At 34.3% G+C, this 25,963-nt stretch overlaps 1 protein-coding gene across 1 annotated transcript in view; it reads right to left on the minus strand.

Annotated features, from left to right (window-relative positions):
• Window positions 1–25,279, minus strand: part of Pbp95 (proximal sequence element A Pbp95) — a 51,901-nt gene extending 26,622 nt beyond the window's left edge. Inside the window, exons 1-8 of the mRNA XM_089249423.1 lie at window positions 25,039–25,279; window positions 14,478–14,512; window positions 8,358–8,507; window positions 7,784–7,903; window positions 7,422–7,500; window positions 5,928–6,009; window positions 4,345–4,452; window positions 143–215 (exon numbers count right to left, since the gene is read on the minus strand). Of these exons, the coding sequence (XP_089105549.1) occupies window positions 143–215; window positions 4,345–4,452; window positions 5,928–6,009; window positions 7,422–7,500; window positions 7,784–7,903; window positions 8,358–8,507; window positions 14,478–14,512; window positions 25,039–25,054 (663 nt within the window). The 5' untranslated portion in view covers window positions 25,055–25,279. The remainder of the gene's footprint in view (window positions 1–142; window positions 216–4,344; window positions 4,453–5,927; window positions 6,010–7,421; window positions 7,501–7,783; window positions 7,904–8,357; window positions 8,508–14,477; window positions 14,513–25,038) is intronic.
• Between the last annotated feature and the right edge of the window lie 684 nt (window positions 25,280–25,963).

The following is a 25,963-nucleotide window of genomic DNA, read 5'->3' on the forward strand; positions in this document are numbered from 1 at the left end:
GCAAATAAATAGCAAAGCAATAAGCTGAAGTGACTGATAATGATCAATCACTTCAGCTCTGTTGAAATTTGAGATGAAACAATTAAGAACATATATACTTAATTCAATATTGCTACATCATTATACTTCTCAAAATACTCACATAAGTTGAAGAAATAGTGAGCCAATCTATTTCATTTTTATGTGTTTCAGCTAAGGTATCTGTTGGCGCTTTTCTGAAAAGGAAAAATAAACAGAGAAAAATTAAGTTAAATTATGGATTGAAGGCTGAAAATCACACTGCAAAATAAACTTTGAATCAGGAAAAACTAAAAATATTCATGAAAATCCACTGAAAACTTTATCCTCTAAATGAAACTAAATAATTAATAACTTTAATATTAAATATAATAACTTAATATAACATTAATTATTAACATGGTTCGTACTCTTCCAACGAAAAAAAATTCAAGGACTATTCAAGCACTTTTCAAGGTAAAACTTAAAAATTCAAGGACTTTTTTTACAAACGCATATTTTTCACATGAACAGGCGCATATTTAATTTTGATTAAAACTTTCAGAGATTACATTTCTACCTACATTATTTCACATTATCCGTAATGAATAAAGGAGGCCACATACACATATATATCATACAAAACACATGACACATTGAATAACACAGTTCGTGCCTGTCAATTTCCCCATTGAAACGTAGTTTAGTCTCTAAATATTGCAATTAATTTTCTTTTAAAGACTTAAAAAAAAAGAACTCTTCTAAAGATAGAAAAAGAAAAATTATTTCTTTCATTAATTCTGAATTTATTTCATCAATTCTGGAATTATTTCTTTCATCAATTCTGGAATTATTTCTTTCATCAATTCTGGAATTATTTCTTTCATCAATTCTGGAATTATTTCTTTCATCAATTCTGGAATTATTTCTTTCATCAATTCTGGAATTATTTCTTTCATCAATTCTGGACTTGTTTCTTTCGCTAATGCTGAAATTCTTTCTTTTATTAATTCTAAAATTATTTCATTAATTCTAAAATTATTGCTTTATCAATTTTGGAATTATTTCTTTTATCAATGCTGAAGTTGTCTTTCATTAATTTTGGAATTATCTTTCATTAATTCCGTAATTTTTTCTTTCATTAATTCTGGAACTATATCTTTCATTAATTCTGGAACTGTCTCTTTCATTAATTCTGGAACTATCTCTTTCATTAATTTTGGAATTATGTCTCATTAATTTTAGAATCATATCATCGATACTGAAATTATTTCTTTCATTTATTGTTTTAAACAACTATGGATGCCATTAGAAAATAACGGAGATGCAGCGACATTCAACACGTCACGTGATCTTCCAAGGAATGATGTAGGCCACCGACGTCATACCAGCACCGGTACTACAGGGCATCATCATCATCGTGCCCCCCCCCAGACTTCCAAGTCAATCTCTGCCTATGATTGACAGTAATCAGAGGAAGCTTCACTCAGTTACGGACCGAAAGGCTGAAATTATTTTGGCAAAAATTAGGAGACTTTTTTTTCTAAGATATTGATTTCTCAAGTCCTCCAGAAAAAATACCTAGTACAAAAGTCTAATGGCTTCCAATGACTCCAAATACGTCTACATACGATTGCAGAATACATGCTACCATAAAGCCGGGTTTTCCTAGAAGTGGGTTGTTGGGGGCCAGAGCGTGCCGAGCTGAAGAAAAAAAACAGCGATCGGAAGTTCATTTTGAACACTAGCTTTTATTCCATAAAAGTTGCAAGGAAAAAAACAAGATCATTTACGATCATAAAAAAAATAAAAACGGCCAACAAATAACAACCGGCAATCTCAGGGAGAAAAAAAACAATCCCGACATACATGTGGAAAAAAACCAGTCAACAGTATAAAACCGAGCTCCCGTGAGGGTGAGAGCACGCCGCCCGCGATTTACATATTGCGTCGGGCCCAGCGGTTCCACGTGCACAGAGAATAAAAAGGGAAAAAACATTCCAACATAGGTTTTTGGCCCCGCATGAACCGAACTGGATCATTTCGCGTCGACAGAAACGTGTTACATAATCACACTACGCGTTTGTGTATTTCTACCGTGGCGCATCAGCTACTCTGTCATTTGCATACTCCGGCTTGATGAGAAGCATCGAGCTCGATGAAGGGAAGTGAAAGAAAACAAAAATGAAGAGAAGATCGGTAAAACGAGTGGCGCACAACACATTTGACTCATCCAGAAGCAGTCGGCCAATCACACCCGACGTAAAACACTGCCGTGAGGCTTGTTGCGCTCTCTAGGAAAACAGTCGAACTTGTATTATTGGTGAGTGGACGGCGTGTCACGCTGGGCGATTCACTTTGCACGCAGCACAGATAACCTGCTTCTACGAAAACCCGGCTTAAGAATAATGGGAAAAAACTTGCTTTAAATCCAATTATCCAGGGTTATTGGCTGCTAAGGCTTTTTCCCTGTGCTTTGCACAGGGAAAAAGCCTTATAGGACGTCACTTATGGAGTAAAAAAAAAAAGTGGCAAAAACTATTTCGGAAAAAACAAATTTTTCAAAGACTCACAGAATTCTTAAAAAAAATTTCTTTTTCAAGGACTCATCGATTTTCAAGTACTTTCAAGGCCTTGAAAATGAACTTTTTTTTTTCAAGGACCGTACGAACCATGATTAATAACTTTACATGATTAATAAATTTTACAGGTGTGAAAAGTGGTGTCCCTAAAGGAAGTGTCCTTGGCTCCATACTTTTTATTCATATTTAATTGATAAACTTAATCACGGGTATCAATGGAAGGGATTGTTAGCAGATTCGCAGATGACTTGAAGCTAACGAGGATGGTTGGGAGTCCAAGCAATAAGGAGATGCCCCAGATGTACTTTGAATGTGACTGCAACATGGGCTAATAAATGGAGCAACCTTTACTGTTGATAAATGCATGGCCACTCATTTTGGTTTGAACAATCCACGTTTCACTTATGAGTTGAATGGTATTACCATCCCAGATGCAACTAAAGTCACCAATTTGAGAATTCTCATTGACGAGCAGCTTAGGTTTTCTGAACATTGTTTGGCCGTGGTAAAAAAATCAAATTAAATGCTCAGTTCCATTCTTAAGAAGGTCTCTTCGCATTCTTATAAAGTGATTCTCATGCTTTTCCGAGGTTTAGTTCGTCCCGGACTGGAGTATGTCGTAAGGTTTGGAGCTCATACAGTTGCGGATATTGTCTCAACGTCCTTGAAATGAACAGAGGACATTAGAGGTAAATTAGAGTCCAGTGGCATCTCTGTACACACATATCCCAACATGTACCAATTTGTTCGAAATTCTGCACTGGAATATGGATGAGGTGCATGTATGGTGTAGTAGTAATAGTCCATTCTGGTGTGCCAGGAAAAGCAAGGTTTAATAAAGAATCACAGAAAATACACTCAAAAAACTAATATAAATTTTTATTAAGTAGTGTGTGCAGTAAATGTGTTTTGCCCAGGAATTGGAAAATGATAAAAATTCAGCATCTCTTATCGATTTAATTTAATCATACTCAACCTAATACAAAACATAGATATCAAGCAGGTTTCTTGCATGTTCAGAGATTATATAATTAAGCTTTTTTATTACATCACGCTTTGTCGTCCAATTCTTTAATTTTTCATTCTGCTTAATATATTCTTATATGATCAAGAAATACAAAAATGCTTTGTAATCCACCTTATGTTTCCATTCAACTCATTCTAATCTAAACAAAAAATGCACTTAGCACCCAAAATTTTAATAAATCAAGATGTGAGATAGAGAAACACAGAGCACTGATACGGTTCAAAGCAGCCAGTTTCACTGTTAGAGTGCTATTGGATCTATATTAAAGAATCACCCTGCATCTGGCACACAAATTTTCTTCCTGTAAGCACTTAATTTTTGGAATTTAATTTTAAAACAACTATAAGGACTGTGACAGAGATTCATGAACATTTTTAGTGATCTTTGAGGTTCTTGTTAAACATGGACAGTCCTACTGTACCAATATTTTAAAATTAATATTAACCTTAAGATAAAAGGGACAAGGTCCTTTGTATAAAAAATAATACATATTTCCAGACTGTGAGCTGTTTTATAAAAGGTTACAGTAAATTAAAATGTGGAAGAGTAGGCAAACTTTGCCTAATAATACTCAGAAAAATAACCAATGAAAAGGGCAAATACATGGAAAATACGAAACTCCTAATGCATTTCAAATTTTTTATTTTCCCTGTATTTGCCTTTTTCGTTGGTAATTTTTCTGAAAATTAAAATGTTCCTAGAATGAGACAAATTGTGATAAAACTAATTAGCACTGACTTTATATTTTCAATTTCTTCCTTGTAATCTTCAATGGAATCCAACATTCTCTGTTGGTCTTCATCAGAATATATATCTCTTACTAACTTGTGCTCTATTGTTGCTATTCTGAAGAAAGATGTATATCATTCAAACAGCATTATAAAAAACAGTCATGGTTTTATACACATATCACTTGTAAAAATTTTCCTTAAAAAAAAACTTTGCCTTTTGTTTACATTAATTATAAGCAGCTTTGCTCACTTCATTTACAAGTATCAGAGAGAGGAAAAACGTGACCAAAATTTTTTTTTTTTAATACTTTTTTTTTTTTCATGATATCAGATTTTCAAGGATTATGATAATCGTGGGGGAGGGGGGCAAAATGTGCTTTCTTCTTCTTTATAATGTAATAATACTTTCAAGTAATGACGGCTCTTACAGAGAAAAAAAAAGATGGCAGGAACACTATTTTTCAAAAACATTGTTTTTTAAGAACCATTGAAACCATGTAGGAATGAGAATTGAGTTAGAAAAGAATTTCAAATTTTTTTGGGAATACAGTAGAACCTCATTATTAGACCCTATTAGAACCGATGTGACACTAGTAACTGACAGTTTAAAAGAATTTTAATAACAATAAAGGTACTTATTTTTATCTGATGAGATAAAATAAGCATTTTAATTTCCTAGCAAGCAATTAAACATCGATCCTTCCATTGTTTTGCATAAACTTGGAAGCACTGCATGACTCATATTATTCAACAGCTAGAAAAATTATGATTAATGCAGTGTATACGTACAACATCGTTTTCAATTTAACCTATGTTGAAGTTTTTTTTTTCTTTCTTTTTAATACACAACAAACACTTTTATAGCTACCATACTTTCATTGATGTACTTGCATTACACCCTAGAAATCAGAATTATTTGTAATGAACTGAACTGTAATTAAAACAGACAACCTTCAGTTCCTATTAGTCTGTTGGGGGCCGTTCAAGTATTACGCAAGCAAATTTTTTGCCATTTTTGACCCCCTTTCCTCCCCCCTGTCAGCAAAAGTCAGCAAAACGGAACCCCCCCCCCCCCATCGATGATGGCGTAATACTTGAACGGCCCCTTATGAGGTTCTACTGTACTTAAATGAAAAACGAAACAAAACTGAAGGGAATTAGAACTTTGGAATTTTCACGGCAAAGTTAATCCAATAATTTACCTTTTTCATAAAAATAGAAAATTGGCAAAACTTTCAAAATTCAACAAATGATATGAACACACTTAATATGCAAGTTTGTTTTGGTAAGTATGAGTGATATTAAGATATTAGTATTAAACTTTTAACTTGTCATTAAAAATTAATTATTTGGTGAATGAAGACTGTTTTCCATTTATTTTGCAAGCTAAATCGAATGAATTAATTCATGAAAAAGTAAACACAAATTTAAATAATTTCTATTTAAACTATAACATATCGACCGTAAATAATGTAATTAGTTAAATTTGTGCTTGTTGTTTATCATATCATATATGTTTTTATATGTGGTATAAACGTAAACAAAATAGGCTACATAGATTCACTGAATTTGAAATGAAAAAAAACATACTTGTTTTTCAGAGGAGCTATTAAACGCTGCCGAATGTTATCATAAACACCATTCTTCAGACGAATGTATTCTCTTTTTGTCCCTGTGTAAAATTAAGAGTGTAAAAATTATGATAGAACCTTTAACAGTTGCGCTATAGCTGAAATGCATAACAATTACAAAGCTCTTTATAATTAACTCCAAAAATATTAATACTTGTTCTTAAAATATAACGAGCATGGCACAACATAATGTATTTATTCTATGAAGAAAAAATATAGTACCGCATCCCCCCCCCCCTCCCCGCATTAGCTAGCGTGCTGGGAATACCCATATTTTTCAGTATGCTAGGAAATTCCAGTCACAAATTCTGAAAAATTCTTAAATATATTTCCTTTAAAAAATCCACTGAATTGGCTGAATGCATATTGTGATCCCAATTAAACCTCACTCTTTTCCTGACATGCCAGAAATGGAACAGACCCCCCCCCCTAAAAAAACATTCAAAAAGCTGGTGTCCTAAGAGCTTTGCAATGATTAATACAGAGGAATATGGTATATTAATACAATACAACATGTCACCACTGTGTTTGACTCAAAGTACACACAAAAGGTTTCTTATATTAAATAACTAGCTGATACCCGGCGACGTTGCCCGCCCCGTAAAAAATTTATATATGTATAGCTTATTAATTATTTCTTAATCAAAAAAATTTATTTCTGCATCAAGTAAGAGAAAAATGCTTTTATTTTTAAATATTTTAATTAAAATCTCCAGGCAATCGCTTGTGGATACACAATATTTTTTCTTTTTCCATGTGGTGTGTAGATGTACAAATTTTTGCTATTACCAACACGCGAACAGGTGACGAAAAGGTGTCCGTGTGAAAAACAGGGCTCAAGTAGGTTGATACCTGCCATTACTAACAACTGGCCTTGCGCTTTGTTGATTGTCATGGTAAAAGCTAAATGAATAGGGAACTAATCGCTTGAAAGTGAATGGCATTTCTTCAGTGATAATTGGGATACGTGGAATGAAGACGTCTTCTCCTCCAGCACATTCAGTTAGAATCGTTGCTTCAATGATGTAATTGTGCAATTTCTTCACGCAGAGTCTGTTGCTATTGCAGAGTATCGGTGTCGACAAATTTCTCAAAAGCATTACAGGTGCTCCGACTTTGAGGGTCAAGTTGTGTGGTGGCATACCCGGAATATCCACAGATACAGCACTGTCTGCGCTGTGTCTGTGACAGTGTCAACCGATTTGTAAGATGTGGAGTCTCCCGGAATAATTTTTAGGATTTTTTCGTTGATTTTGTTCACACTGTCATTTTTCGGTGCCAGAATCGCTCTCTCACAAAGCCACTCATGGTTTCGGTGATTTTGTTGAATGTTTGGGAAGACTTTGTCTGCAAGTTCTTGAACTGAATTTTAAAAAAATAATTATATTTTCATTGTTTGAAACTTTTTTTTTTGAAAAAATATTAACTTTAATTGCACTACAAATAAACATACATGGCCTTAAAGGTCCCAAATATGCATCAACTTGTTTGTTTTTCTCTTTCTCAATTGTGTCTTCATTTTTCTCTGGGACCTGAAATAGCAGAAAGAACAAAGAAAATGTCTGACTGCACTTATATGTTATTTATTAAAAAAGTGTCAACTAAATTAATATTTTAAAAATAAAATATAAATGAAAAAAAACCCCAATTACTTTGCTTTGTGAAAATTGTTTTGGTAATAAAAAATTCAATACCACATATCCCTTTGCAATTTTTTTTTTGGTTTCAATCCTTTTTTTTTCCAGTCAAAATGTCTTGTAATCAACTAGTGAAAATTTCAGACAATTAATAACACTAAAAACAACAAAAACATACAAATCCTTTGACGTCCCGAAAGTATGGAGCTGAAAACAAAGTTATAGGCTTCCTGTGGCATTTTGCAGAATTTTGATATTTAATTTCTCGCTTCCTGGCAAATGAAGTCATAGCATTGTGCTACAAAAATAATAAAGTCAATTAATTACAAATAAAAAAAAGGTTTCAATAATTTTTTTTCCTTCAAAAATTCAATACATAACAAAAAATGTAATACAGTTGTACATACATAAAAAATACAATCAAATTCTGATTTAACAAATCTTCCCCCCCCCCCCCCCCACTCACTACAAAAATTGTGTTATTGGCACAGGCAGAAAAGAGGGCATCAGGTGGTGGCCAATCCCTTCCCTGTTCGAAGAACTGCATATCTGCTTATGATATGGGACGGGAGAGTGGGGTGTTTTTACAAAGTTTGAGTAGAAATTTAATGTATTTCAACCCGAATGTTGTAGTGCTTGCAGAGCATTAAATACAACTTTTCTCTCTTGAATAATATACAGGTTATGCACAGGAAATTACAATATGTACAAAAACTAGGATTTTAAATAATTTAGTTCATTGTAAAAACTACCTGTTTCATTAGATTGCCACGGCGAGCTTTCTCAAGTTCATCAATATATGCTTGTATTTCAATTTGATAGTCCTGATTACATCTGAGAATGTCACTAATTTCTTTCATTGTTTCCATCCCCGATCCAGAATCGAAACCACCTTCATCACCCTGTGAATAGTATGATGAAAGTTCATAAAAAATGGAATTTAGTCAATGAAAAAAAAATTTATATCTTGTAATAATAATCTATTTATATAAGTGAAAGATGAAAAACTGATATTAAATAAGCAGAAGTTATGTTAGACAGTAATATTATCACCACATGATTACAACTAAAAAGCTGATTATTCCCTTTCTCCCACTGCTGGCAAGGCTACCTTAACGAGTTAAGGATCCAGGATGAAATATTTTTCACAGGGCTCCTTTTTATTTTAATGACAGAGAAAACTCAAATAGGCTATATTGTAAGCACATGTGTATTAATGAAACCCTTCAATACTTAAAAGGACATGATTTAGGCCCCATTTGTTAAGACGCCACTGACTGAGAGAGTGGCATTTACAGCCACCCATGGAATACTGTCTCATTCTCTCAATGGGTGTTAATGCAAGAGTGGATTCCAAACTAAAACCTTCTGATCTTCTGTATCATTCCGGAAATACTGGAACCTTCAATATAAAATAAGTAAAATTATGCTAATTTAGAATAAATCAACCCACATTTTTCCTTTAAAAAGGATTGTGGCTGGCATGAGGGAGACAGTCGTCAAATGAATTGTTTGAGCTTGCATTGTTTCCATTATGAGAAAGTTTGATTTGATATATGCATTTCAGATTACAAGCACATTCATACAACCAATTATGCTCATAAACCTAAGTTCAACAATACAGTATCATTCACACAATATCTATATATATAAAATTGCCTGCCTGCGCGTGCGTGTGTGTTCCCTATACAACTCTACAATTTTAGATCCATCGTCGCCAAATTTTGCATATATACCAAATCGTAGACGGTCAATTTGTCACACTCAACTTGTCGCGCTCAACTCGTCGCGGTACAAGTTCGTCGCAGTGTCAATTTGTCGCAGTGTCAATTCGCCGAGATACAAATTTGTCTGTGTCAATTCGTCGCAATACGAATTTGCCGCAGTGTCAATTCGTCGCGATACAAATTCGTCGCAGCTCCAATTCGTAGCTGTACAAGTTTGCCGCCGTGTCAATTCGTCGTGACGTCAATTTATGTATTACAGCGCAGAATCAATTCGTCGAACCGTCGATTCTTCACTGTACATGTTCCACGCGAGCTTGTATGTAGGTTTTTGTCTTACACGTGAAATAAAAACATGAACAAAAGTGTACACGCAGTTAACTGAAATAATTAATATTTGTCAATGCAGAAAGGTCATCAAAATTAAAATTACAATATCAATTACATTTAAAAATTTAACTACATATAAAAGTTTAATTATATTTGAAAATTCGGTTATAAAAATTTGAAATGTTAAATAATTGATTTTTTCTGTGATAAAATTTCAATATCATGTGGAAAAATTTTGGTTTGTATGATATTCCCCAAATTACAGTGAGCCTATCTTTAACGGTAAATTTCTATCTGCCCCAATACAGTATCTCCATAAGAACCTGAAATATTTAATTAATTAATAATTCAATTAAATTAATATTTAATTTTCACCGTATAAGCAGCACTTCCCGCTTTTGTTGGGATTTCTATTTCTCACGGTGAAGGGAGTTGGGCGCAGATAAAGGGTAGAAATGTACAGTGCTTTTTATGAATGACGATTCAATGAAGTTTTCATAATGCCCGCAGGATCAGAACCGACAAAGGCAATGTAATCACCAATAAAAAAGATGACTATGGGTCAGTCGCATAGATATAATATAACCATTAATCTTATGTTTATAATCAGCCGCATATCTTTGGGTGGCTTGTTTGAATATTTTCACATAGATTTCATTAGCGTCTAAGCTTTCGGTACAAGGTTGGTGTGCTCGGTCTACATATTTCTGTTGGCATAAACATCGAATATTGCAAAACCGAAGGAGGAAATGATATGTTGGTTTACGTGTGTGTTTAAAAGTTTTTCCCCCATAATTCATGTTCCAAAATTAGAAAAACTTTTAATGCAATTCAATGAATTAGCCTATTATTAATTTTCTTTAATTGAGTTTTTTGTTGTATCTTAAAGAGAGATACAGGTTATACGGATGACAAAAAATAATGTAGTACTTTTTAAAATTAAATAGTTTGAATTCAATTTAAATTGCAATAAATTGAAATCTTCTACGTATCTTTAAAACAAAAGAAAAAAATTATGGTAGTTCAAAATACCATCAATTATTATTCTATAAATGATCATCGGGTTTTTACTGCGATATTCAGGTTATATAAGTGTTTAAATAAAATGATACTCAAAGCACTGAAAATAAGTAAATAAAGGTTTAGATATTGTGGAATGTTTATATGTACGATACGAATTGTTTTTAAAATTAAAATTATCCTAATAAATGTAGGCTATAATCACAGGCGGATTTATAGTTTCGACACCTGTGGGCTATTCAAACCTTGCCTTCCTTCTTCCTTTCTAATTCATGCTCTTGATCACCAATTACTTAATTTTGGTCACGCCCTTTCACTTGAACTTGTCATCTTGGGATAAAGCCCGCATACCCCCTCCCCACCAAGGAAATATACCTCTGAACATAATCTTACATTGTCTGTTAATGTTAATTCACTTGTATTGTAAGTAGAAATTTTTACTAATCGTTGACTGGAGCCGTAGACCATGCACACCAACCTTGTACCAAAAGCTTAGACACTAATGAAAACTATGTGAAAATATTCAAACAAGCCAGTCAAAGATATGTGACTGACCATAAACATAAGATTAATGGTTATATTATATCTATGCGACTGACCCGTAGTCATCTTTCTTATTGGTGTTTATATGGTCTTTGTCGGTGCTCATCCTGTGGGCATTATGAAAACTTCATCGAATCGTCATTCATAAGCACTGTACATTTCCACCCTTGATCTGCGCCCAACTCCCTTCGCTGTGAGGAATAGAAATCCCAACAAAAGCGAGAAGTGCGGCTTACACTGTGAAAATTAAATATTAATTTAATTGTATTAATTAATTAAATAATTCAGGTTCTTATGGAGATACTGTGATGGTAAATGTTGGTAACTCTCGAAGGGGGGGGGGGAACTCTCGAGCCCATGGGGGCAGATAGAAATTTACCGTTAAAGTTAAAGATAGGCTCACTGTAATTTGGTGAATATCATACAAACCGAAATTTTTCCACATGATATTGGAATTTTATCACAGCGAAAATCAATAATTTAACATTTCAAATTTTTATAACCGAATTTCCAAATATAATTAAACTTTTATATGCAGTTAAATTTTTAAATGTAATTGATATTGTAATTTTAATTTCAAGTGTCATGTACATGAAGTTACATAAAATGGGCTAATTAAAAGTTTGATTTCATTCTTTTTACTCGAGAGTTGTTACTTTAGAGTTGAAAAAAAAAAATCAAAAATCGATTGGCATTTGCAGTGGTGTCACAGACGGATGCTGTGGATGTCCAGGGTACTTTATGGAATGGGTATGAGCACCCAGAGAAATGATTCAGAAATCAAAATTTCCTACTTCAAGATCAAGACAAGAACCCACAAGTTCCAAACACTTCAGGCATCCTTGGTCAGTCAAAGGTGCCGACACGAAGGAAACATTGAGGAGGTGGGGGGGGGGCTGAAAATCGCCATTCATTCCGTTTATAAGAGACTCAAACCCGTACTCAGGAGGCGAAATGGTGCATTGCATTGTATATTCATGAGTTATTGGAGTTTGGGGGGGGGGGGCTCAAATAGCATAAGCCCCCAGTTCTGGTGACTATGGTCGGAGTGTTTGAATATTATTTCGGTGTGATAATACAAAGTGATTTGAAATGTGCATTGCATTGCAAAAAAATAATTTGAAAATAAGACTTTTCGCAGCTGTTACACATAAAACTTAGATACATTGTCATAAAAAATTCCTGAAAGATATATTCTCTGCATGGATACATTTAATAGTGAATTGCAGAAGTCATGCAGGTGGGGGGGGGGGGGGGTTGCAATGTGCCCCCCCCCAACGCCCCTCGCTGCAAGAAATGGAAATACAAAAAGCGGGAAGTGCGGCTTATACGATGGAAACTAAATTTTCAAAATTTATTTGATCCCAATTTATTATTTGGGTGAGCTGACAACGCCCCTCACTACAAGAAATGGAAATCCCGACAAAAAGTGGGAAATGCGGTTTATATGGTGGAAATTAAAAATTTATTTGATCTCAATTTTTTATTTGGGCGAGCTCTTCAACATCCCTCACTGCGAGAAATGGAAATCCCGACAGAAATGTAGTTTATATGGTAAAAATTTAATGACTTCAATGAAAAGTAGCCTGTGCCATATTTTCAGATCACATAAATGACCCGAGACACAGTTCCAGAACACTTAAGTGATCCGTAACACATTTAGGGATCCTTTGAGTGACATGTGACGTAGTTTTAGAGCACTTAACTGGCCCCCCCAGTGCGGATCTACATCACTCAAATTACCCGCGGCACATTCTTAGATTATTTAAGTGAAGTGTGGCTCAGTTCCAAGGCACTTAAGCGGCCCGGCACATTTCCAGATCACTTGGATCCGCGAAACATTGAGATCACTACAGTGGCTCTGTAGGGCATTTATCAATAGGGGGATGTTACTGCAATTGTGTGCTCACAAAATATCGAAAGGTTTTTCTCGTTTTTGGCGCACAGAGTAAGATGCCATTAAAAATATTTCATATTTTTATAAAAGGTGGTTGATGATGTAAGCATTATCCAACCCCCCCCCCCTCCTCATCAAAAGTCAGCAAATCGGAACACCCCCCCCCCCATCGATGATGACGTAATACTTGAACAGCAGTAATCGTAAAGCCTGAACAATCAATGCAACTATTAAAATTTAACAAGCAATAGTTGAATGAATATAAAGATTTATTTTTTTAATAATAACAGTGCCATTTTCGAATATTGTATAGGTAAAAAATATCAAACTACTGAATATGAAAAAATCAGAAAAAATGAATTACTACAATGCCCAATTATTAAATGAAAATTAGAATATTAAAAAACACATGGACGTATGTATTACCAGTATAAACATTCACACAATATCTGTATAAATTGAACTTACAAATAAAGGAGAGGAAATGGGGAAAACATTTTTTGTGGAGAAAAATCGTTTCCCCATTAAAAAATTCAATGGTTTTTGATTGCCTCTAAATTTAATTAACATTTGAAAACAGTCTTGCATGAATGGCCTTTTTTTAAGATTGTTGATGCAGCATTTGTGGGAAAGTCTTACAACAAACTTTTTCCTTGAGATCTGGATTTCTTTCCATTTCATCGATTAAATTTGAAAGAAAAAAATAACAAATTTTAAGTTTTCAACTTTTTCTTTAAAAATTTAAAAACACAATTAAAATTTGTACTGATGTTTGAACACGAAATATACACTCGCAACTGGACGAAAGCGAAATGGCGATTTCAAGAAGACCAGATATGCAACAAATAATTTGCAGGCGTAGATGACCAAATTCATTGTCATTGGTCACTGTTTATAAAAAACTAAAGTAAAAAGGCAAGGGATAGAAAGAATTTCTTTAAATTATGCACACACATACAGCACCTTTAATTCCTAACTGGGAGACCAAAAGAAATTTTTTTAAATTTATCTCATACCCCAAAACTTAATGGAAAATTTTAACACTAAAATAATGTTGAAAATTCTGGAACATGCAGAAAACTTTGACTTAAACACATATCCAAGTTATCAGAATCCAACTTAGCAAGAATTGACTGTATATTTCTTTTTTTCAAAAACTTTTCTGAACATACATAAATATCAACAAATAGGCCCATACGAAATCTGTTAAATTAATTTCAAAGTTGACAGGAATTGAAAAAAAAGAAGTTGAAGAGATGAATTTTATCCATTATAGTGAAACTGGGGATAATGTAAGGTTTAACATGAAAGTACTCCAGGTTAATTGACCCAAAATTATTAAAGAGGAAAACACTTACCAAACCATAATATAAGCCACACGCTCTGGAAATTTCTGTAAACGTAGTTAAAAAATTAATACATAATACATATTTCATATAAATGTGAGTACACAGAATAAAATGAAACTGCACTTCAGTCATCATACATTTTTAATACACATGCATCATTCATATGATCAAAAAATTTGATGAGCACAATTATAGGTCATGTGCAAATGTGATCACTTTCATCATATAATCATGGAGGGCAGTTACTATCATGATGAATATGTAATCATCCTCACAGATGAAAGTTCCATACAAGTGGAATAAGCGAGAATCTCTTATATTAGCATATCTGCAACATGAAAGAGGGTCACTATGCCCTGAAAAAGTAAAAAGAAACATTATTTTGGGCCTAATTATTTAAGTTAAAATTTCTTTTCTGCCGCATAGATTTCTTTTGCGATTAGTCCAGCCCTGCTATACCAGGGGTCTTCAACCGGTGACCCACCAACCATTTTGAGAAAATAGCTATTTAAGATCAGGAAACGATTACATTACAAAATAAAATTGTTAAAGAGCATTGGCCACTGAAATATGTATGGCTATTTTTAGTACCGAGACATACTTTCCATTTCCAATTGTAATGCTGCGTATTTGGTATATTGAAAGGGCCATCCTAACAAATTCTGGAGACCTACAGCCAAAACACTTTTCAAGACCCATGACTTCACATATTCCAAGAGTGAAAATTTGGTATCCAAAAGGTATACATATAACTACAGAGTTTACAAAAAAACACAACCGTTTAAAGGCCGAACTATGAACAAAGTCATTTATTGTTTTGAAATTTGGGGTCCTTTTGCACGCCTATACATAGATCAACTTTGAAATTTGAAGAAAAACATTTTTTTCTTTGTTTTTCACGATGTTCCATAAATGGAACATTGGCACTTGGGGAGAGGTGAAAGTGGTATCGCCTATATTCTCACGATTATTTATTTCTGGAGTAGTTATCACGCAAATTTTTTATTTTCTACAACAAATTCAAATTCATAACACATACTGGCTTTTTTAACATAAAAATATGTGTGTGAGTGCAGAAAATTCAAATTTTTTCTAATGTCAGTGATGAAAGAAAGAAAACATATATTTGATGGACCCGTTTGTCATATTGGTAGCATTTATACACATTTTTGGCAAACCGCATACCGTCCTCGCATCGCAGACACAATATAATGGCCATCAAATGACCTGACATCTTTTTTTCAGTTAACAAAGTGGACCTGGATAAATAATTAACCTCTCCTTCGTTCGTAGAATGGTTAATTGTCACTTCTCTTCGGAATTCCAAATGTGAAATACGATCCGCTTCTCTCAACTCTGAATAAACTGTCCAACGTTCTATAATGGTCATATGGCAAATTTTTTCCAATTGAATTCAGAGCCGAGGTTTCGATCGGATTCTTTATCTGGGTTGACAGGTTTTTGACACATGGCAATTTTTGACGGTTTAAACTGGTTACGTCAAAAACCTCAAATACAGTAAAACCTCAATAAGTTGTCACCTCAAGTTATCGAAAAATTATGACGGCTTAAGCAGAGTTCCATCAGTTTTAATGTGCAATGTTATGAAAATCATATAAAATTTAAAGTAATATGACATTTATTAAAGTATGAATCAAAATAACATTAATAAAATTTATAGATTGCGAAAGAAAAAATTATAGCAATTTTTTTATCTCTTATTACTTAAATTATTGTGGTGAAATGTACTGTACACTTTGATTTATACTAGTAATTTTTAATTTAGACTAACAGTTGCTCTGTTAGTCTAAAGCTGTAAGTAGCTTTTCTTCATAACAGAACTCTCTCATTAATTTACATATACTCTCGCATATACTCTTACATTTACTCTCGCATATACTCTTACATTTACTCTCGCATATACTCTTACATTTACTCTCGCACATTAATTTTACATATACATCAAATTTAATTTTAGTGTTAGAATTCATCAGTAGTTCATGATGCAACTGCAAAGTAATCTCGAACACTTTTGACTTGGTGGCGGGGCCCTGGGCAGGGAAAGTAAACAGAAGACCTCAACTTGGGAAAGAATGTCTAATTTTTTTCAACAAAGATATTTTGTTAAATTTCAAGCCCAAAATTAATAGAGTCCATGCTTTCTATGATAATTTATTATCCATGCTGTTGCACTTTGACTTTAACTTGATTAATTTGATTCTTCGATTTACATAATTTTTTATTTCCTTGCACTATATGTAATCTTCGACATATCAATAAATTTTGGTTTTGCCAGAGATGCCCCCTCCCCACTAGAAGTGCTTACGTTGCTTCTTGCGACAGAGCTTGGATGTCTCGCGGTTTGTCCAATTTCTCCTATGGAGCCCAGGCAGAAATGAGATCTAGCTTGAACAGTCCCCAACATTTCAAAAACCTTAGTCAGCAAATGAACTTCCCCAGCATAACTTTCATTACTTAAACTGTTCCGTCTGGGTATATAGGCCTAGGATTTTATGGTGACTTTTAAGCATATGGCAATGCTGTTAACACAAGCTCTTTTTTTAACGGGAACCATAAAAATAGTTTGTTCCTCTTTCTCAAACTTTTTCATAGTGACGACTTGACCGAAATTACCGACGAGTAAACAAGGGTTTAATAACATTGTGGTCTATGAGAGCTGGAAGGGTCTGAAGAAAAATGACGACTTACCGGAGTGACGACTTAACGAGGTTTTACTGTATCAGAGAGAGAGAGTTTTTTCTCAGCTCAAGATATCAAGGAAACAGTTATTCTCCGGATTTGGTATGTTGAGGTGAACTCGGAAAGAAAAGTCATCACGTCTCCACCAAGACTCGAACCCTGCAAGAACTCGGCCGGGACTTGAACGGTATGTAAGAGGGTCTGGGTTCACCTCAAATATTGCTTTTCAATATAAAAATACACACATCGATTGCATGTAATGTTTAAAGAATAAATGCTTAATATGATTGTAAAATAATTTTCTGCTCTCTACAAAATTATTTTGGACAATATATGTGTATTTTTTATGTAAAATATACTATTTCAATAGCGCATAACAAAAACGCAAAAGGAAAAAAATAGAACTAATTAATGTTTGTCAATTCGAGATCAATCTTGACCTTCCACGATTTCTTTAACTGCTTATACAGTATATGTGTATTCATATAAACCATCTGCTGTACTTTTTTCATAAGAGGTAGGTGTTTAAAAAGTTTTTACACCATATATGTAATGTTGATTTCTATTATTTTCTAGGTTATCACTGATACTTAAAATGATACCTTATTGTGCATAACATTAGAATATAGCTAGCAATAAAAATACTAGATTGGACTAAAATGTCCTTTAATTTAGTAGTGCTGATTGCATATGATGCTTACGGAAAGCTCCTATAACTTATTCTAAGTTTAAAAGTAATAACGACAATACTGACATGTTTTTGACTGTTTTAATACTGAGTAAGTTTTTAAGGGCAAAAAACCTAATCCTGTGATCTCCTATCACACATATTTGAACAAACAGTTCTATTTCGCTTAGGAAATTGACTAATTAATGAAAAATAATTTCAGAATTAACAAAACAAAACATTGGGGTAACAAAAAATTTCAGAATTAACAAAAGGAATAAAATTAATAGAAAAAGATCAGAATCTGTAAAGAATTTTTTTTCGAAATAAAAATTTAAATGAAAGAAATGATTTCAAATTTCAGAGTAAATAAAAGAGTTCAATAATTTCGGAAAATCTGTTTAATAACAGGGAATACCATGGTATGACTTGGTGGTCTGCAGGCTTCACAGAAAGTTTTAATTTGGCCTGCAATGTCTGAAAGATTGAAGACCATACAGTGAGACTTTGGATTATGAATACCTTGGTTTATACGAGTGTTTCACAAGCCATGCAAAATTTAAAAATACATTTTGACTCTATAAACAAGATATGACTCAAAATACAAGAAAAAATTCTGGCCATCTATGAAGCAACGATCGAGCTACAGTTTGACGATATTCTAGCCTGCAACGATGTGGCTTATAGCTTTTCTTGTGTTTTTATAGTCAGTAACTCCTCCCCCCCCCCCCAACCCAACTTTTCACTTTTTCGTAAAAAATATGTTTTTCTTACCGAATAAATTGATTTCTTTGAAAAGTTGTGAAAGTCAGGGCTACACATTCTCTCTCCTGGAAAAACGGCCAAGAGATGGCCTGGAGTCGGGCCGTTTTCAAAACATCATGGACCCCCGGGCAAATTGATTTTGCTCAGCTCTCTATCCAGACTGCGAATGCCTCCTTACCAATTCACATGCTTAATCTCGCAAATCTTAACCATATCTCATTTTTTATCCCTACCCCGCCCTTCATTCAAGGCCTTCGTGACGTGCCCGGGTTGGCCCATGCATCAAGACGGCACTGCCTCAAATTGTGCATAGGTGCCTACGAAATTTGGTACAATGATTTTAAAAATTAGGTATAGGTCCCAGACCAGATTTTTCACAGTCTATATAGTAAACAAAAATTTAAGTACTCTTCTGGGTTCTCTTGAGGGTTTTTGCTTTTTCACGCTATAAATTCATCATGAAGGGGCCCCGTGAAAGTCTGCTCAGGGGCACGCAAAAGATCAGAGCCTAGGGCCCTGCTTCAGGATGTGGGGCCTTGGATATATTACTTTCCTTATACTACATTGGGTATATTATAACCGACCGGCCGCGGTATCATAAAGGTTGAAAACCACTGATCTAGAGCCTATGGCAGTTTCTCAAGTTTTTGTGTTATGGCCCCTTCAATTATTGGGTGACAAAGGCATTATGGTTGAAAGTTCTGGCTTTCCATAGTTGGCCGAAACGCCCTCCACCCTTTCTGCCTTGTCAGGAAGAAAACACAACATGAGGTTGGGGACTGAAATGAAAAAGAAAAACTTTTTTGCTCGCACAAGCAAAGAAAAATAAAGGAAAATAGGGAAAAATTAGCCATGAACACAATTTTGGAAAAACCACCCAAGAAACCGCCACCCGCCAAAGCCAAAAATTTCCCGCCGAACCGTTTTCAAACCAGCCCAATTTGGCGGGAAAACCGCCAATCTGGCAACTCTGATATGCAGTGAAGCCAGTATAAAACAGAAAGTCAAGAGACAAATTATTTTCCGTTCCAGACAGGTTTCTGTTTTATAGAGATGCACATAAAAATATATGCGGTGATTTGTTTCTATCGTTTACAAAACTTAAGTTTTGAGAATATCACCCTAGCTTCTATAAACCAACGAGTGTTAAACATAGATATGCATATTACATTATTCTGAATTTTTATATGGTTTGCTGTTTTAAATAACTACAATTGAAATTTCAAAACAATGCGATAAAACTAAACTTCAATGTAAAACGTTCTCTTGAATAGCAATAGAATGAACACTTTTGCTAAAAATTAAAATTTTTTAATATAGTGAAAAACCTCAACAAAACAATATTCTGCGGACCAAGAAAAAATATCGTTGTAGAGGGATTATCGTCGCATTGAGAGGCAAAATTATCCTTACATGTGATCAAATTTATGCTGTTGTCATCTTTACTACATTGACACCATTAATACCATCAGAAAATGTGCTTTTATGTACTTATTCACTGCAAAAAATTGTATTTGATTAATTTATTATAAAAATTCACTAAGATGCAATGCCAAGACACCAAAATGTGCGCAATACACCAAAATGTATCGCTAAATTGTGAACAATAATTTGGTCTCCCTTGCATATACTCTCCAGAAATTATCAAACTTTTCCGAAGAAATAAATTTGTTTTCTAACGAGTCATCATTTCCTTCACAAATGAAATGCTAAACACAAGCTTTTATTACATTTTGAATAGTAAATTTGCTTCCTCTCAAGCCCCACCTCCAGAATCAATTCAAATCAGGGTTTAAGCTATGGTCACATTTTTCGTAAAATGCGAAAGAAAACCATAGAATGCAAAAAAAGTAGCAACAACTTTCGCAAAAATGCGTACAGGAGGTACGCAACGAGTAGACGTCCAACCGTCAATCATTACATTAGCATTCAGGGGCGTAGCCAGAAAATTCGTTCGGGGGGGGGGGGGGGACCAAAGTGATAGAACAATAGATTTGGCCATCTTTTTCCTTTTTCGGCCATTTTTTCACATTTCGGGGGGGGGGGGGACCAGACCCCCCCAAGTCCCCCCCCCTTTCCTACGCCCGTTAGGATTGCAGCATTTTGCTTTAAAGCTTTTCCACCCATTTTCGCTTTTTTGCGAAAGGAATTTTTTTATCCAGCTTATATAATATATAATAAGCATGACTCAACTTTTCTCGTTGACATTTTTTTTTCTTTATAGCCCCTTTTGGTGCTTTTTCCCTTTTCTGTCAGCTACCACAGTTGACGCTCCTTATAATGACCCTACATTTTAGCAACCATTACATTGCAATGACAAGTAGGATAAATCCCAAATGTTTTCACAGAATGACTATCATATACATTTTACACTTTCAATGCTTTTCGTTTTTTTCTTTTAAACTGAGCACAACTCAGGTCTATCACCATGTATGGGCGATTTACTACCTTGTGAGTTGCGCCGGAAGTGTAACTGTGTGTACCTAACAGTCTGAGTGCATATGTGGTGTTGTGTTTGATTTCTGCTGCCATCTATATTTCAGAATGGAAGTGAGTGATGTGTTATGATTGAATTACATTTACACTGTATGTAGGTCTGTTGCTCTCTGTGGCGAGACTATTTAAAGGGGAGATCGACTCGCATTCACGCATTGAAGTTGGGAACCACAGAAAACCAACTTCAGCCGACCACCACTATAGCGACGGTGGGGTCGAATCCTGGTCCTCGTGATGCGAGTCCGTCACTATGACCACTCGCGACCACCATAGCGGCTACTTTCAATGCATTTCATTCCGTGCACCGCCCAGGCTCTATCGACCATTGTCAATTTTAGCCATTGCCCGGATGAGGGGCTGGGCGATACTTTCAATGCAATGACCATCCAAATATAACGTTCGTTTTTGATTGGACGGGGGTCATTACATCGAGCATTGACTGTATTATGATTATTTCCTTTGGCTCTGTAGGTGTACCATTTTTTTTACTGTTGGCCTGTTTTGTTATATGAAGGTGAAGTCACTAATAATAATAGGCTTTTGTGTTAAAGAGCCCAATGTTCAAATCTGTTACGATTTCGAAGCTTATTTTCTTTTTCGTTATAACGTTCATACAGTATGTTATCTTTGTAATTCATGTCTGAATATCTCATTTAGGAATTTGTTTTCTTTCAGGTTGACATTTCATACTTTCATTTTTGTTACTTTTTTTTTGCATATTAGCCAATTAGTTGAGTTTTAATCTCGCAATCATGTATTTAAAACCAGAGAATTATAGTCCCACTTCGAGTCAAGAAGAACTGTTGTAATATAATTATCATCACTGTGTAATTTATAAGTGAGAGAATCCTGGTGCTTTTATTCTAGAGAATCATATCTTTAATTATCTAAAGTTAAAAAAAAAATACTTAATATTTTTTAAATCTTTATTTTAATGTTTTTCATCTTAACTTAGAGATTTCGTTTTAGTCTCACATTATATTTTTTAATATTGATCCCTCATTTAGTGTGAAGTGATGTTTTATTTCAAATCTCACATTTAGTCTAAGAATGTTATACAGTAAAACCTGTCTTCAAGGGAATTGCAGGGGGACCAAGATTTTTTCCAGTTGAACACAGGTTTCTGCTTAATATAAAAGGTTCAATTGATATGAGTAAAATTATGTAACAACCTTGTTGTGTAATTCAAATAAAATAAAAATAAATTAACTGAAGATAAAGTAAATAATTTAAAAATAGACAAAATAAATAATTAATTTAAAAATAGACAAAATAATTAATCTATAATTACTAAATACTGCATTTATGTTTTTACAGCATCTGCATAAAATTCCAACTTACAGTTTTTCTTCTAAAATAATGATATTTAAATTCCTTTTAATTCCCTTAAAAATGTTCAATTAGGGGTCCTCGGCATCAGGGACGTAACTAGGAATTTTGTGAGGGAAAGAGAGAAACATGATTTTGCCATTAAACATTAGATGACTATAACAGTGTTTTTATTCCCACCTCTAAATTTTTCCGCCAGGGCAGTTGCTTCCTTTCCTCTAATTAATTCCAGCTCTGCTAAGTCTTGCGATCTTTTATTTTGACATTGAAATCATGGGACCACAATTTTCTTTTTTTTTCATGAAGACAGGTTTCCACTTGATACAGGTTCTGTTAACGACAGGTTTCACAGTATTCGTTTCTGGCACTGTTAATCATAATTTTTTTCATTTTATTCTTTGGTGGTTTGTTGAGTGTTTTACTCTGAAACTTTTCATCATGCTTTTGAATGGCAAAAAAAGGATAAGAACAGCTATACTACCACCTTTTTCTTTGACGACAGCTTTTTGGAGATTTCGTTTCTAGCCCATTGGCGCTTTTCTTCCTGGTTAGCAATGGTTTGCCATTTTCTTCCATCTGCTATTATTATTTCCTTAGGCTTCTAGATAGCCATTCCCTTTTTACTGTTGGTTATTCTCTGAAGGTGACATCACACCATAGTGGTGACAATTGGCTTTTTATAGACCACAGCATTTGAATTAATCGATTATCGTTAGCATTTCGGAGCTCTTTTGTTCATAAAAAAAAAATTGTATCGTATATGTTACTGTCAAAGCCTGAATATGGCACTTCGCAAATCTGCCAGTCTGAGTTTTAGAAAAAATTCAGGCTTTAGCTGGAGATCCCTGGCCAAAGTTTGATGAGCTGATGTAAGACAGTCTGATAAGTGCCAAATCTACAAATCTATTTTTTTTGCGTGCGATACATTGCTATATATAATAGCTGCATTGGATTAGTCCCCTCCATGTGACGAGGAAAAAAAAAAATTTGAGACAAAAATATGGAAATAATAACATGGACAGTTTTAGTTACATATATAACGTTAGTTATAGACAGTTACATATATAGTTTTTGCAAAATTTTGGAGAAAAAATCATTACTGCAATCATGACTATAGTTTGATAGATTGCCATAGCTAACGTGGATAATTATCATGAAAAAAATCAGCCAACTTGGCAACCCAAATCATGCGTTTTGTTATCAGACTTTGGCCAGGCATCTCCAGTCACTTTGCAAACTGACTGGCCTAAACCAGAAATTCAGACACACATTGGCCAGATCGATTTACAATGAAATTGACCAATTCACAAACCAGCCAATTTCGGGCTTTGACAGCAACATATATACATACCCAGTATGTTACTTTTTTTTTTTTAAGGGAATAATTTAGAATTCATTAGGATTGCATTTGGATTCTCTCAAGAGTTGTGTTTTTCATATTTCCATTTTAATTAACTTGTTGCACACTAGTCCTTATAATTTTAATCCCGCAATTGTTTTATTGAATTCAGAGACGTTTTTTTATCCCCACACCATTGTATTATTTAAAAGAGTCAGTTTTTACTTATATTCCGGAGAATTTATATATCAGGAGGGACTATGTGGTATTATTTGAAAGAAAGTGTCCTGGTTTTTATTATTTTCAATTCTGTATCTGGTCTAAGGATGTTATATATTTTAATCTCAATCCCTTACTTAGTCCAAGAATGTTTTGTTTGTCATTGTTATCATTTTCTCATTTCAACAGTCATACTATTATCCCTTTTTAGCAATGTGTTACTCATTTTTTTTCTTCTTGACCAGACAGACATCCGAAACCACGACTCCATTTAACTCTTGGCAACTTCTCATCACGCTTTCCCTCTCTCGCCAAAGGAAAAAAATCACCAAAAACGGATTATGCTATAGTCGTTCCTAGGTCGGTGTTGGATTTGCAGTAGGTATTCGCTATCAAAATGCAATGATTCTGTCAATCTCGTTTCCACACGTGTAGCGAAGGGGACAAAATCTTGGTGCCATAAAAGAAAGGGATTACGCTCTGGCTGTTGCAAAAATGATGATTGCGGGTGAAACTATTCGAGTTCTTATATGGGAAATAAACATTTCTTATGGGAAAGTTTACTTTGATACACGAGTGGTTTCGATTGCCAGCACTTTTATGGAACAAAATCATGCTCATAAACCGAAGTTCCACTGTACATGTGAACAATAAAGCAGTGCTCATTGCCTATGGAATAACCTACCTATAGTCATGGTCCCCCACCCCGGAACGATTTTAATTTTCTTTACACAACAAATTCACTGTAAAGGGACCCGGGAAAAGATGTCTGAGGGCCCACCAAAGATCCCTGCTGCAGGATATGAGGGAAGGACATGGTTATGGGAGTACATGTCACCTACGTAACTGAACAAGTTTTAGATACATATTTTTTTTATGCAAATGTATTTAATACGTATTTCAATCGAATACAAGAAAATTTCCTCGAAGACACCATTAAAAATGCTCTTCAATGTCTAAAAAAATGAATACAAGGGTCTCTCACAAGAGGAACCAGTTTCCATATCGAAATTTGATTCAAACTTAGAAAGTAAAATTAGAAGGCACAAACAAACCTTCGTTTTTCGTCATTTTGTGTGCAATATATCAATACGTCTCTTTCTCATTCTACATTTAGTTTCATCGCAATAACTTCTCTACAAAAAAAAAAAAAAAATAGGTTTCCCTTTCAAAACTTTGGAGTCGAAAGTCGTATGCCACTCGATTCAAAACCCACAACCACAACAACTACGTTCTTACAAAGTTTAGTTGATTGAAGTTACATGGGTCATTTCACCTATATCCAATTTTTAAAGAAAATTTTCCGAAATAGATTTTTTTTTTTTTTTTTTGACAGTATTTCAAGTTACGAAATTCCTTATTTGATTAAATTAATTCCATTGATCTACATCAAAAATAAAAAGTTTCCAGTAGAAAATCTTATTCGACATCGTTTTTAAATCGATGTCCCGTTTTTATTTTGATAAGTATGGTCTTAGAAGAGAAATAAAGAAAAATCTGGTGCGTAAACACATCATGGAGCGAGATGACCATATTTTCTTGAGAAATATTACCAATTATCGCCAAAAGTAAACAAAGTTGCTAAATATTGAAATTACGGAAGAATCAGCGGAAAATGAAGCATTACTGCAAATTGCAGTGGATTAAAATGATCCAGGGCTCTGTGCAAAGTGCCTTCTTGAAAGGGTTCCCCCATTTTGCAGATTATTTCAAACAAGTAACTTTTCTTAAGGGCCCCCCACCCAGCTTAAAGGGCTAGTAAAAATCTCTTCACGATCACTCCTCTTGTGGCCAAATAATAATCTCCCTTGTATAATAAAAGCATGCATTTAAAACCGCTGATTAACTATACTCACTGAGCTATAAGTAATAGTTTACTTATAGCTCAGTGACCATGGAGGAATGAATAACAGGAGGTGACGCGACCAGCGCCTCCGTTGAGAAAGCATGGGGAATCTGGGTTGCCAGATGAAGCCAGTG

The sequence above is a fragment of the Pholcus phalangioides genome, unplaced genomic scaffold, assembly GCF_987345545.1.
Source record: "Pholcus phalangioides strain wild (caught in Gottingen) unplaced genomic scaffold, Ppha-v1.0 ptg000022l_1, whole genome shotgun sequence".
Taxonomy (NCBI): Eukaryota; Metazoa; Arthropoda; class Arachnida; order Araneae; family Pholcidae; genus Pholcus; species Pholcus phalangioides.